This window comes from Brachyistius frenatus, unplaced genomic scaffold (assembly GCF_029030835.1).
Source record: "Brachyistius frenatus isolate BFR_SWC_R1_liver_20210118 unplaced genomic scaffold, ASM2903083v1 Contig_12, whole genome shotgun sequence".
Lineage (NCBI taxonomy): Eukaryota > Metazoa > Chordata > Actinopteri > Embiotocidae > Brachyistius > Brachyistius frenatus.
In genome coordinates, this window is record NW_027210611.1 from 1397350 (window position 1) to 1409744 (window position 12395).

The 12395-nt window shown below is 40.1% G+C and overlaps 1 protein-coding gene across 2 annotated transcripts in view; it reads left to right on the forward strand.

Annotated features, from left to right (window-relative positions):
• Nucleotides 1-12395, forward strand: part of phlpp1 (PH domain and leucine rich repeat protein phosphatase 1) — a 43440-nt gene that overhangs the window by 13812 nt on the left and 17233 nt on the right. Inside the window, exons 2-3 of one of the 2 annotated variants that reach the window (XM_069692067.1) lie at nt 11237-11272; nt 11827-12023. In XM_069692067.1, coding sequence (XP_069548168.1) covers nt 11237-11272; nt 11827-12023 — 233 coding nt within the window. The remainder of the gene's footprint in view (nt 1-11236; nt 11273-11826; nt 12024-12395) is intronic. The other variant, XM_069692068.1, reaches the window with a different exon arrangement.

Genomic DNA, 12395 nt, shown 5'->3' on the forward strand with positions numbered 1-12395 from the left:
TGTAAGTATGGCTGGGGAACTCAAAGTTGCATAATGGGAAGTGTAGAATCCAGCTTTTTAGAACTTCATCCATAAGAGGAACTAAATGTCAGAGTATCTAGGTCTCTTTTTAAGGTGTCCCTTGCAAATTTTCCAACTTTACGATACTGCTGGAGAACCCCTGAATGAATATTTTAAATGATAAGCAAAAGGGTTCTCTATTACTTTTTTTTAACTCACACATTTATAAAATGGTTATTGTTTTTTGCACTAAACTTGAATGAATAAGAACGAGGAAAATAGTTATGAGACTTGGTTGTATTCAGTGTTTTCCACCCGTTCCCCATATGTTCTGAGGTCACACGAGAGGTTGTAGTAATAAAACGTTACTGTTGACTTATATTACAGTGTGATGGAGCTCAGTGCATGTAGACCTTAGTTCATTCCTCATTTGAAAACTTCTCCAGGCAGAAGCTCTTATCACAGTGTTGTCATACATTGTTTGCTGGCTTTTGGATTCACTTTAATTGCATCTTCACACGGCAGCCTGCTTTTGTGTCATTGTTCATGCATTGCCTGTGTGGAAGCCTGATTATGTGTCCTCATGTGTTAGCAAGACAGCTGTAAGACTGAAGGCGAGTGCTGCATCATTCATGAGTGTGTGCCACCCTGTGCCTGGACTTCAGTGACCCGTAGCTGTCAACAGTGTATCCTTGAGCATGATGGCACATGCTGTGCTGAGGACACACTGCAGGGACTGCTGGCATGTGGAGAATTGTGGGAGGGGACAGGGGTGGGTGGGCCCGTCTGAGGGCTGGAAAGGAAGCTTTGAAAGCTGGTTGGAATAAGACTCTAATATAGATGTAGTACATGATCTGTCCCTTTAAGGAAATTCCCTCTTTTCCTCTTTGGGGAGGTCGGAGGCCTCTCTGTGCTACCTGAGGACACTTAAGCAGGGTGGACTCCGTGCTGACATATTTCAGAAGAGGGCTGGGGTTTTGTAAAGGTCTGAGGAAAGAGAGTTTAAGTTGTGAGAAAGCTGGGCTAGAAATGGTGAGTCCCTGCAAAGAGCACTGCATAAAACCTGTCAGACTTTAAATCTGGACAGGAGAAAGTAAGGAGAGGAGAGACGAGAAGGGAAGAGAGTGTGGATGGCAGCTGGAGATACTGAAGCCTGACGCTATATACTGCGGGGAATACTCAATGGAGGAAGATAAGTAGGAAAAATGAAGAATTTCACCTTTCTGAGACCTTCCTTCCCCTCAGAAACATTAAAATAGGTTCACACACAGTGTAGCTAAAACGTTTCCAGTCATAACCTGTACGAGTGTGTGTGTATCTGTGGGTGTGTGTGTATGAGTAAGTAAGACAGAGACACATTACATAACTGGACACCGTGGCTCTCCTGCCAGTTTACTATCACACAACAGTAACTCAATTCACACGTGTGCAGGCTTGCTTTATTATGTGTGTGAAAGAGCAACCCCCCATTTGTTTCTCACGCGTTCATGACCTGCTGGTAATTTATTATTTCCCTGCACAGAATAGCCATCCTCTTCCACACCGGTGAACAAGTTTACCATGCATTTTAACTCTACATGGAGCAGTATTACATAAAGGCTCTGAGGGTTTGACAAATAATACATCTGACCTTTAGCTGACAAAATATTAGCCATTACCGCATGTGACTGAGGCACCAAAGTCTTTTCTGAGATGAAATATTAAAACAAAACAACAAACAATGAGCATTTAATTAGCCTGCCACTGTATAAAAGGTGTTATCTGACCCTAACCCCAACCCTTGGTTGGTTGTTTACCTTAATATTCTATTTTCTTTTTTTTTTTTAATCACAAAATGCTTTTTTTTTTTTTTTTTTTAAAGGATAATTCCAGTTTTTTATTACATGAATCATATTTATCCCATTTTGGCCATCATTTGTGTTACCAACAGTCGTTGGTGATAAATGATCATTTCAGGCTTTACAGTTATTTTGTGGTGATACCAGGTTAACGGTGGGAATGCTGGGGATGTCTTAATGATGCATGTCCCAAAGCTCATAATGAAATGACATGTTTATCCATCATACGGGGCAGGAAACACACTGAGGGATCTAATGAGTGTAAATATGTTCGATGGTTACAGCAGTATAATTACCAGTCAAAACATCGCTTAGGTTTGATGGAATGAAAATTGTAATTTTAAACAAAACCCATCTATTTGACAAACTTATTTGTGCAATTAACTATAAGTTGAAGTGTAAAATAAATACCCAAATTGTCCATTGTAATTATCATTTACAGACTGATCTCTCTCTTGCTTTTTGACTTGTTGTATTTGTGAACGCATAACACATAAAAATGTTGGTCAAAACTACAAAAATAAGAACCACACATAAATTATCCTTAAATATCTATTCATGTATTACATTATACCATCATACAATATGTAATGTGGTCAGACCAAGAGGAGGTAATATTTTCTCTGTTTTGTGCCACTCATAATGCTCAGGTTTACAGCTGACTGAGATTAGCGCACACAGCCTTACTGCACTTTCATTTCGACAGGATTTGCCTGTAGCCAATTTCTCTTCTGTCTGGTTATATATATTTGTTTATCTATTCATGCATTTCTTTTCTAATGTCAGCCAGTCTTGGCCTTAGCTATTTTTTTTATTATTTTTTTTTTACCTTCCATTGTATACATTTCCATCATCCTCTCTCTTGCTAAACCAGCCTGCATAGCTCCCAATAGTCATGCTTTTATTGCAACATGTCACTATGGACTCTCATCATTTATTTTTCTTGTACTTTTATTTATCTAATTTATACATGCGCACACCCACAAACATACGAAATAATTCATTTGGGAGCCCTGCTCACATCCCTGCAATCATACTCAGATTCATACCCATGCATACATTAATTTGTAATATGTATAAATATATCCTCATGCACACATAGACACTGCATTCTTTCACACAAGAAAAGGGGTGAAAAAAAAATACCCCGAACTCTTGTGTGTCTCTGAATGTGTGAACTCTGAGCTAGCTGATCAGTGGGCTCGTGTTTTCCAATGTAAGGTTTCATAACACACACTCATTACATAACAGCAGCAGGAGTGGAGCTGGGAAGAGAGGGGGAGGAGAAGGGGAGCACACATCTATGTACGTCAGGATCCGACCCTTTTACTGACTGGGAATCACGGGGGAAAGCTTTCTTTTTTCACACGCCGATGCCAAAACCTGCGATCGAGGCATTTACAGCACAATTCTCCTCTCTGTCCGGTGCATCTGGGTCTATTTTTAGTGAATTTTGGTTGAATAACATGATGAAGCATGTTCGCAGTGTAGCGGGTGGTGTGAAGCACGGTGCTGCTGATGGAAAATGCTATTATTTCTTTCACTTAAGGGCACACAATTCATTTATTTAAAAATTCATAGCTGCACAACCTGATTTACTAACCACTTATGGACCCTTTGTAGTTTCTCATTCCAGCTGTCAGGCGTATGATTTATGATTGCATATGTATACATGGTTGGCATCTGCTTCTGCCTCTGACCATAAATACAGATATTCATCAGGTTAACATTACCTGATATGGGAAGAGATTTAGTGCATTAAGTGCTCTACTACTCTGCATTAACTTATGTTTGGAACTAAAACTAGAAATGCAGAAGTGCAACTAAGTGTGCAAGTGGGTCAAACCAAAGAAAGAGGATAATTCAACATTAAACACACGACAAGCTCTCCTTCGGGTCGTCCCTGTGCAGTGATGCATCTCAACACTGCCCCTACACGGATTGGTTGGTAATGCAATGATCCGATAACTGGAGTTACACAGTGCCTTTAATAGCAGTAGGCTGTTTAGCTCCCTTCTCCCCAGGGGCAAAGGGTAATAATTGTTTGATGGGGAAGATATTGCAGGCTGTGACCTCATTTGGATTCAGGATGTGTTTCACTGGACTGAGAGAGGATGTTTTGTACAGTGTCTGCGTGCGTGTCCATGTTTCTGTCTGACTGCGTCCTTCCTGGTGACATGCTCAAAAGAGATGAGCTTCCAGAATTTGACAGCATCCATCAAACTATTAATTGTCCGCCTCGTTCTCTCTCTGTGGACAGAGTAACGTCTCAGTCTCATGGTCACTTGGGCCTCGGCAACGTACTGCAAGTCCCTTGTTTCTTTGGCCCTGCTCTTTAATGTTGTCGGGAGCGTGGTATCACCTCAGCTGTGCTGTTTAAGTTGAAGGATGTACAGTGTCTGACTACCGACAGCAGCACAAGCCTGGGTGTCACACAGCTTTTCCTACAGGGACTGGAAGCACTTCTCAGCACTCTCTTGAGAACAAAAGAGTTGTGCACACGCGTACACACAGACTGCCTTACACCTCATTCTGAATTATTGAGAGATATTGTTTTTTTTTTATATATATATATTTATATACACTCCAGATAATACAAATTCTGTACCTTAACCCTCTCTCTTTTTTTTTTTTAAGATCTCACAAAAATAACTCATCCAATATGCCTAACTATGTAATCATTTTTGATTGTTTCATGATTACAGATAAGGAAAGCAAGCTGCAACATTGATGATTGAATAAATATTCATCTAACACTGCTTGTGATACTGTCCAAACAACCACAGTTTATAGTTGTTTATCATTATTTCTCTGTTGGTTAATTGTGTGGAAAAAACAACAACATCAGAGCATTATTAGAGCGTGCCGATTTTACATGATCTTTAGATTGTAGCAGATTTTCCATTTCTGGTCTTTATGTGTGTCATTAAAGCATCTTCAGACTGAACTACAAAAATATACGTTACTTTAGATGCCAGTACCTTTTGTGAAGCACAGTGCTAAGCTAACATGCTAACCGTGACTGCCGTGATAACAGGTTAACGTTTAGCGGGTTTGATGTTTTTCAGGTTCACCATCTTATTTTAGTTGGCATTACAACATTTGCTCTTCAGCGCTAAACACAGCACAGCTGAAGCTGAAGCAGAATGTCATTAGTTCTGTTTCAGTATGGACCAAAGTAGTCATCAGATTAAAGTCCTCAAAGCGACAACATTAGTGTTTCAGCTAACTACCTGAAACAACATGCAGCTATCCAAACGCTCTCCAGTTTGTTCTTGTTTGATATTTAGACTGCTGCACATTTTGTTTAAGTTAGCCTCCCTGGCAATCTAAATATTAAAACTTAAGCCCAATATTTTTTTTAAATGTTAAGGCAACTTGGCAACCCAGTTTATTAATGCTTAACAGGATCCAAAGTAAGAGCTCACAGACACACCTGTAAGCACATGTGCACAGTGATAATGCTGGAACATCTCACTTATTTCCCATGCAAACATGTGCCTCATCTTCTTATCACTTTTACACAAAGGACAGCTTGACACATTTCACACATCAACACCTCCTCGGTCCCTGAGGGTCTCACAGTCACTTCAATCTGTACAGATCCATTGTGTGAGAACACAAGGATTTAAAAGCTACAAATTAAGGAGCACTCATTTCAGAAACGGTGTGGTTTAAACAGGCCTTCTTTAAAAAAATCTTTAAAAAAAATCTCCAGTGTTTTCACTGCTGCGCATTCACTGTTCAGCGTGTGCATCTCTCTGAAAGGGGCAGTGAGGTCAAATGTAATGCAAAGAAAAATGTGGGGCACTTAGGTGAGGTGAGTGCCGCTAACAGCCTGCCACTCGTGACGGCCTTTGCCACCTTCTAGCAACGCTCGTCAACCGCAGCCCGAGCAGACAGTTGGCTTAACATGGCCTGTCACTTCTGATCCAAGTAATCACCGCAAGTCATCCACAGAGAGGGAGGAAAGAGGAAGAAATGAATGAAGGAAATAAATGTAGAGAGGCACAGCTGATCAGCTGTAGGCAGCACATCCTTCTCACCCTTTTAAATAGATGCATTTTGACATTGTGTATGTGTGTGTGTGTATATGTGTGTTTTGAACCATTAGGACAGTGCAGCTATTTGTGTACCAGAGTAACCGCTGGCCTCACTATGTTTTCCATCTATTTCTATATCCCTTCTCCAACAACGTCCCTCAGCTCCACTTTGCTCTTTTTAAGTTAACATATCTAAACACCGCCTATTATTTGATAAGATTCGTCATCTGGGTGTCCTCTATCCAGGCCTTCAAAATGCTTCTTTTGTACCTAAATCTTTATACAATTCTGTTGAAATACATTTCAAAAGAAGTTGAACACATTTTTTTATACTGAAAATAAAAGAACACAACATGGGCTTAGAAGCATTTATGAGCCATAGAGTCTTGCCATCCGGTGCATCACATCTGTCATCGCCTATAGAACAAACAAGTGTGCGTCTACGCATGCTCGTGCTCTGCTGTGACTTACTGTATGTGGGTCATCGATGCCCTACGGTATGGCATGCCCAGTCCTGTGTTGGAGGTGTGCTTATGTCAGGTTGCATTTAGCAGGGTGCGATGATTAACCAGGGATGTGTCCTTGTTATTACTGAGAAGATCCAGAGGAAAGAAGTGTTGATCTGTTAAATGGGAGATGGATGAAGAGAGGTAGGCCTTGTGTGCATGGACGGATAACAGGGGAGCTCACAATATACATTAGGCAACCAGGAGTTTTACTTTCATGTCAGTGTATTTGTCTTTGCTATAGATATACCTCACATATACACACACCCTATTTGAAATGTATGTACCAAGGACTCCCTGGAATGCAATAATGACACTGAATGATTTTAGGTATTAAGCGTCCCATAAACTCAGGTTTAATTTTTTTTTAATCATCATAAAGGAAGTGGTATCTGAATATTGCAAGTGTCAAAATGCTCAGTCAGTGGAAAAATGCACACATGTATTCAACAACCATGACGTTTGGACTACCTTAAGTTTGTGATGTCACAAACACACCCTCATGTCTTATGTCAGCCTTCAGCATGGCCCACTGTCCAAACTTTGATTCATAACAAAACACCAAGCAGTCTTTCCATCGAGAGAAAACCTGTGGTTGGTCTTGGAGTGTGTCATTCAAAAAAGAGTCAGCCAATAAGAAGAGAGGGTTATTGTTGTGAATGCGGCTTAAAGACACAGACTCAAAATAACCTGTTTTTAGTAGAGCTCAAGAAAGGACATGTAAAGCTATATTGGGATTTTTTTTTTTTTTTTATTATTATTTTTTAAACCACAAAAATATCTTCCTGTGGATATCAATACTGCAATTAAAACAAAGGAAAAGTGTGAAATATGAGACCTTTAACAATACCCACTCCAAAAGACCTTACAGGACAAGGAAAATGATGCAAAAGCATGGTGCATACAGGTGTCACATATGTATACAGAAAATCAGATAATTACTTCAATGACCTTATGTATATGTAAACGGATACTTTAACTTACCTTTATACTCATGAAATAGTGCTAACTGGTTAACTAATGGACATGTAATGGAAGATTTAGGTGTTGGTTTGGTAGTTGTTGGCAGCCTTCCTTCGTTGTTTTATGTGGATCGCTGATTGTGTGTTTAAGTTTCTGTAGTTTTCGTCATTGAAAGAAAGTCTGCTTGGTAATAAGAGATGCTTGTTCATTGGATCCTTTGAGTGTGTGTGTGTGTATTTAGGTTTGTTTTAAATCAGTAGGGGTGCACACACGTGGGTATTGGAGCCTTGTGTGGAGGGGAAACGTTTATTTCCTGAGCCTGGGGAAAGGGAAGGAAACCATCTCCAGTTGCCGACACACAAATACACAAACACAGACACTATAGTACTCCTACTCCTACATACAGTAGATCTAGGAATAGACTGACTTCTGCACATGAACACACCCACCTTGCAGGACCTGACTATTATTCTTAAATTCACATCTTATGCGCTGCCCATAGATTATAAGATGACTGACCACTATGACTAACATCATCGCTGCTCAAAATATTTCCAGTGTAGGTGGCCAATGGTCATGCATTCAGAATACAGCAAATGCCTCTTATATTTTCCTTCCCCTACTGTAGGGTTACTAAGAGATCCTGCTTTTCTCTGCCCCACTCCTATAAACAGGATGCTCATGTGGGAGTCCCACCCATCTCCCTGTTTCCTTCACTGTGCATTCCCATGGTTGACTGAAATGTTTGCCTCCATCCAGTCATCCCACATCCATGTGAGATGGTTGTAAACTGCAACATCCGTACAGGAGTAGTTTTCAAACTTACTCTAACCACAAAACCAGCCCACTCAAGCTGTCTGCAGTGTTCTCCCTATAAAAAAAACATCTCTTGCTGTTTTTGGTCCATCAACATTCAAGGGGGCAATTAGATGGATGCGCATATGGAGATGGTTAATCACTGTCACTATGACTGTGTGTGTGTGTGTGTGTGTGTGTGTGTGTGTGTGTGTGTGTGTGTGTGTGTGTGTGTGTGTGTGTGTGTGTGTGTGTGTGTGTGTGTGTGTGTGTGTGTGTGTGTGTGTGTGTGTGTGCGCGTGTGTCTCAGCAAGGAAAAGAGTAGGAGGAGGACAAGGGGTGTATGTGTGTGTTAGTGCATATGCTAGTGTGGGAGAGCGCATGTTCCAACAAAAGGCCTAAAAATAGTGGGAATATGCCTATGTGACATATTGAGGCTAAAAGCTTGTGAATAATTTGTCTAATGCAACACATACTCTCTTCCAAAGCTCAATCATGAAAATATGATCCTGCTGGTAACCTCTTCCAGCCAACAGTTTGGAAGGGAAGGGAGTAACCAGTCTGTTCCATCACCGCAGTAGGTTGATTGTCTGTCTGTTTGCACAATATCACACGAATTGGGATGGCATTTGATGGATGGATCTTGACATAGATATTTTTTTGGTGGCATTTTCTTATCTAAACGTTTTCATCTTTCTCATCCTCATGTTTCCTCTTCAAAGGACTTCAGTCCCAGTTTAAGTCACTTATGTGAACTAGTTATTTAGGAATGAAAATGGGTCACCTGTTTATGTTTGCTTTGTTAAACTACTTGTGTGTAACAGTAGGTGCACTGGGTTAAAGTTATATCAGGAAGTAACTGTAAAATGTAATATACATTTAAACTCGGAAGTAAGGGATCGGGATCATATGTTTTATAATTTTGTGTAATCGTGTGGTTAGGTTGTTGCCATGAGGTGGTTTGGTTTACTAAGATCAGGTGTTACCTTATCAGTTATGACCTTGTGCATGAAATATCATTATAATTGATAGGAATGATGGCTAATACTATACAAATAAGGCAGAAAAAAAAAACTTTTGATTTAATTGGAATTTTGTTTCTTGTCAACACTCATACCACTGTGTACACATAGTCACAATAACACAAATGCCCAGTCAGATAGTAGCATTTCCTGTAGAGTAGATGGTAATAATGTCCCTTTAAAGAGAGACAAAATCAGCAGTTTAATTTGCTCTTCGCATACTCCACTTGTTTCAGGAGTGCAATGAAATGAGTGTGGCGATCAACAGTTGAAGGCAGGGGAGCTGGGACACAGAGCAGACAGTTTGGGAACAAAACAAAACATCCTGTGATGTTCTTTATTTGCTAATAATCTCATGCCAAATGGGATTTCACCAGTGTTTTATACATTGAAGTGTAAGTACAGAACAAAGACATTGGAATATTACAGATGTTTTCCATAACCTAATACCTCATTAAAACGTATTTATTCATATTTGCCTCTAGATTATGACTGCCAGCTTTTATTTGCTGCTGTGAAGTCGAGGCTGACTGCCAGTGCACAGAGAGAAATTATCAAAGAAAGGTGTGGTTTTATTCCATTTAGAAACATATAATATATCACACGCGCGTGCCCTCTAGTTATGTGTAAGCATCAAGTCAGGTCACCATTGTTGTCAAGCATGACTCAAATCAAAATGTAACAATAGTGTTTTATTGTACATACTCAGCATTTTGTCGCAGCAAATATCCTTTCGCAAACTAAACACTATTGATTATGCTGTGAACACAAGATTAACTTGTATCACAGAGGATAAGTCAGAGCTGAGTGGTTGTGCTGATTTAAATTAATCATGCCACGTTTTCTAAAACTCCTTTTCTTGGACAAGGTGAATCAGCTGTTTATATGTTGGAAATCATTATAATAAAATATGTGTGCACTTGCATGACCTCAGGTTTAACCATATCAGCTCATCATCAAACCATTTCCAGTCAGACTGTTTTTAAACCCTGCTCAGTGTGTTGGATAAAAGCAGTGTGCAGTACACTACTGTGCTGCATTAGCCTTACAGTCGGCATTTGTGAAAGACCTGAATTATTTAACGCCATGAGAGCGTGAGCAAGTTCACACTTGCTTACCTTACTGACTCGTTCTTCCTCTAACTCCTCTCTACCAACCCCCCACTTCACTCTGTGTTTAGAGTGAAGTGAAATATGTGAAGGAGACCGTGCAAGAAAGATGCAGCTAGTTTACGGCAGGCTACATGATGAGAGACGTTTTCCATGACAATCTGTCGCTTGGAAAACCAAAACTTCATAAACCACACCATGAATCTCTTGTCCGAATTAGAAATAATTGAAAGTATACATAGAATGGAAAAATGTAATTCCAGGCGGCCGAATTGATAGGAAAGGAAAGCTTGAGGGGAGGAGGACAGCAAATGCCAGCCCAGGAAGGTTTTTTGCGGAGGTGGAGGCAGACAGAAAGCAGGTGGATGTTTAGACAGAACGATAACACAGCCTGGCTGACAGAATGCCTGATAAGCAGCCTGACTGTCAGGTTTGGCAGGCTGGCAGTGAAGTGCGAGAACCAGGCAAGAAGGAAAGGCAGACAGATGGGTAAAACTGAATAAAGGAAGCTCAGAAATTGTAAGAGCATAATTTGGAAGAGGTGCACTTGGTATTGAATTTGAGACTGTATTGTTGTAGATGTACTGCTCTGAATGCAAATCTGGACTATTCAATTCCATGTGCAAAGTTGAACATCTAAGGGTGAATGTATTTAGACCTTACCCAGCATTGTGACGGTAGGTTGGTGAGAGCTCTGTATGCCTTAACACACAAATATATTTTTGGTATTCTTTCTAACAACAAAGCTATGGGGTTGACAGTGTCGGTCGGTCCGTCACTTGTATGTAAAGTATTTTAACAACTGTTAGGTGGATTCATGTGTAGCAGAGGAATCTCTAACCTCACATTAAGCACCACAAAGAAGTTTACTTTTGCTTTTTTTTTTTAAATATATATATTGTAATTACTTTGGCAATCCCCTGACTGCTAATGTGGCATCATCATCAATTTTCTGTTTAGGGCTACGTAGAACATGTGAAACTAAGACAATACAAGGTAATCATTTTCCCTGCTAAATATCAGCATGTTAGCATTGTCATTGTGAGCTTCGAGCATTGCTTTTTTTGCCTTTGACTTTTCATGTTTTTAAGTGGTATTGCATACGTCTATTAACTGCTCTAACGTTTTCTTATTTTACGAAAAGGATTTTTTTATTGATATGTTCATTTGAACATAAACAGTACCTGATCCCAGACAACTACAGGCCTGCTGTAATTGTCAGCTCTTTCAAAATCCAGGCTGAAGACCTTTCTGTTTGCCACAGCCTTTTTTTTTTTAATTTTTTTTTTTATTATCAGATCAATGAATTACTAATTTCTTTCTCTGCACTGTAACTTTTAATTTATTTTCCGTTCAACTTTTACGTTTCTATTTGTTGCTTTTACATTTTGTCGTGATGCCTTTTATCTTTTATGTTAACCACTTTAAATTGCCATTGCTGAAATTTGCTCTTCAAATAAACTTGCATTGCTTTGCCTTGCCTCGATCCATTCCCAGTTTATGTTGAAGTCAAGTCTACACTTCTAATCACACAAAATCTCTCTTTCCAGGGAAACCCCAAAGCATTGAGAACTCCGAGCGGGTCCAGCTGTCAGGGGCGTATAACGTTCGGAAAGGGAAGCTCCAGCTACCAGTCAACCGCTGGACCAGACGTCAAGTCATCCTGTGCGGCACCTGTCTCATTGTCTCCTCTGTTAAAGAGAGCCAGACAGGGAAGATGCACATCCTGCCGCTCATTGGAGGAAAAGTATGTTATAGACACACCACAAAAAAGCATGACTGGCATCTCATAATCTTTTTTCTTTCTCACCCTGGTCTTTTATGGTGATATTATATCATTTATACTTTGGATCATAAAACCATAATGTCATATCACCAGATATCACCCTCTGCAATTGTCTGCATGTGTAGTGAAGTTTGTCCTTGACGACTTTTGTCCTTTAGTTTGACATGCAGTAGTGCTTCCTGCTTTGTTTATTTTTAGCTTAAGGTCAAACAGAAATGGTAGAAGCCAAGTCTTCCATGACCTACCTATACCCACTTTATCCTGAACAGGGTCACGGAGGGGGGGAGGGGGGGGGTGTAGCCTATCCCAGCTCACTTTGGGCAAAGGCAGGGT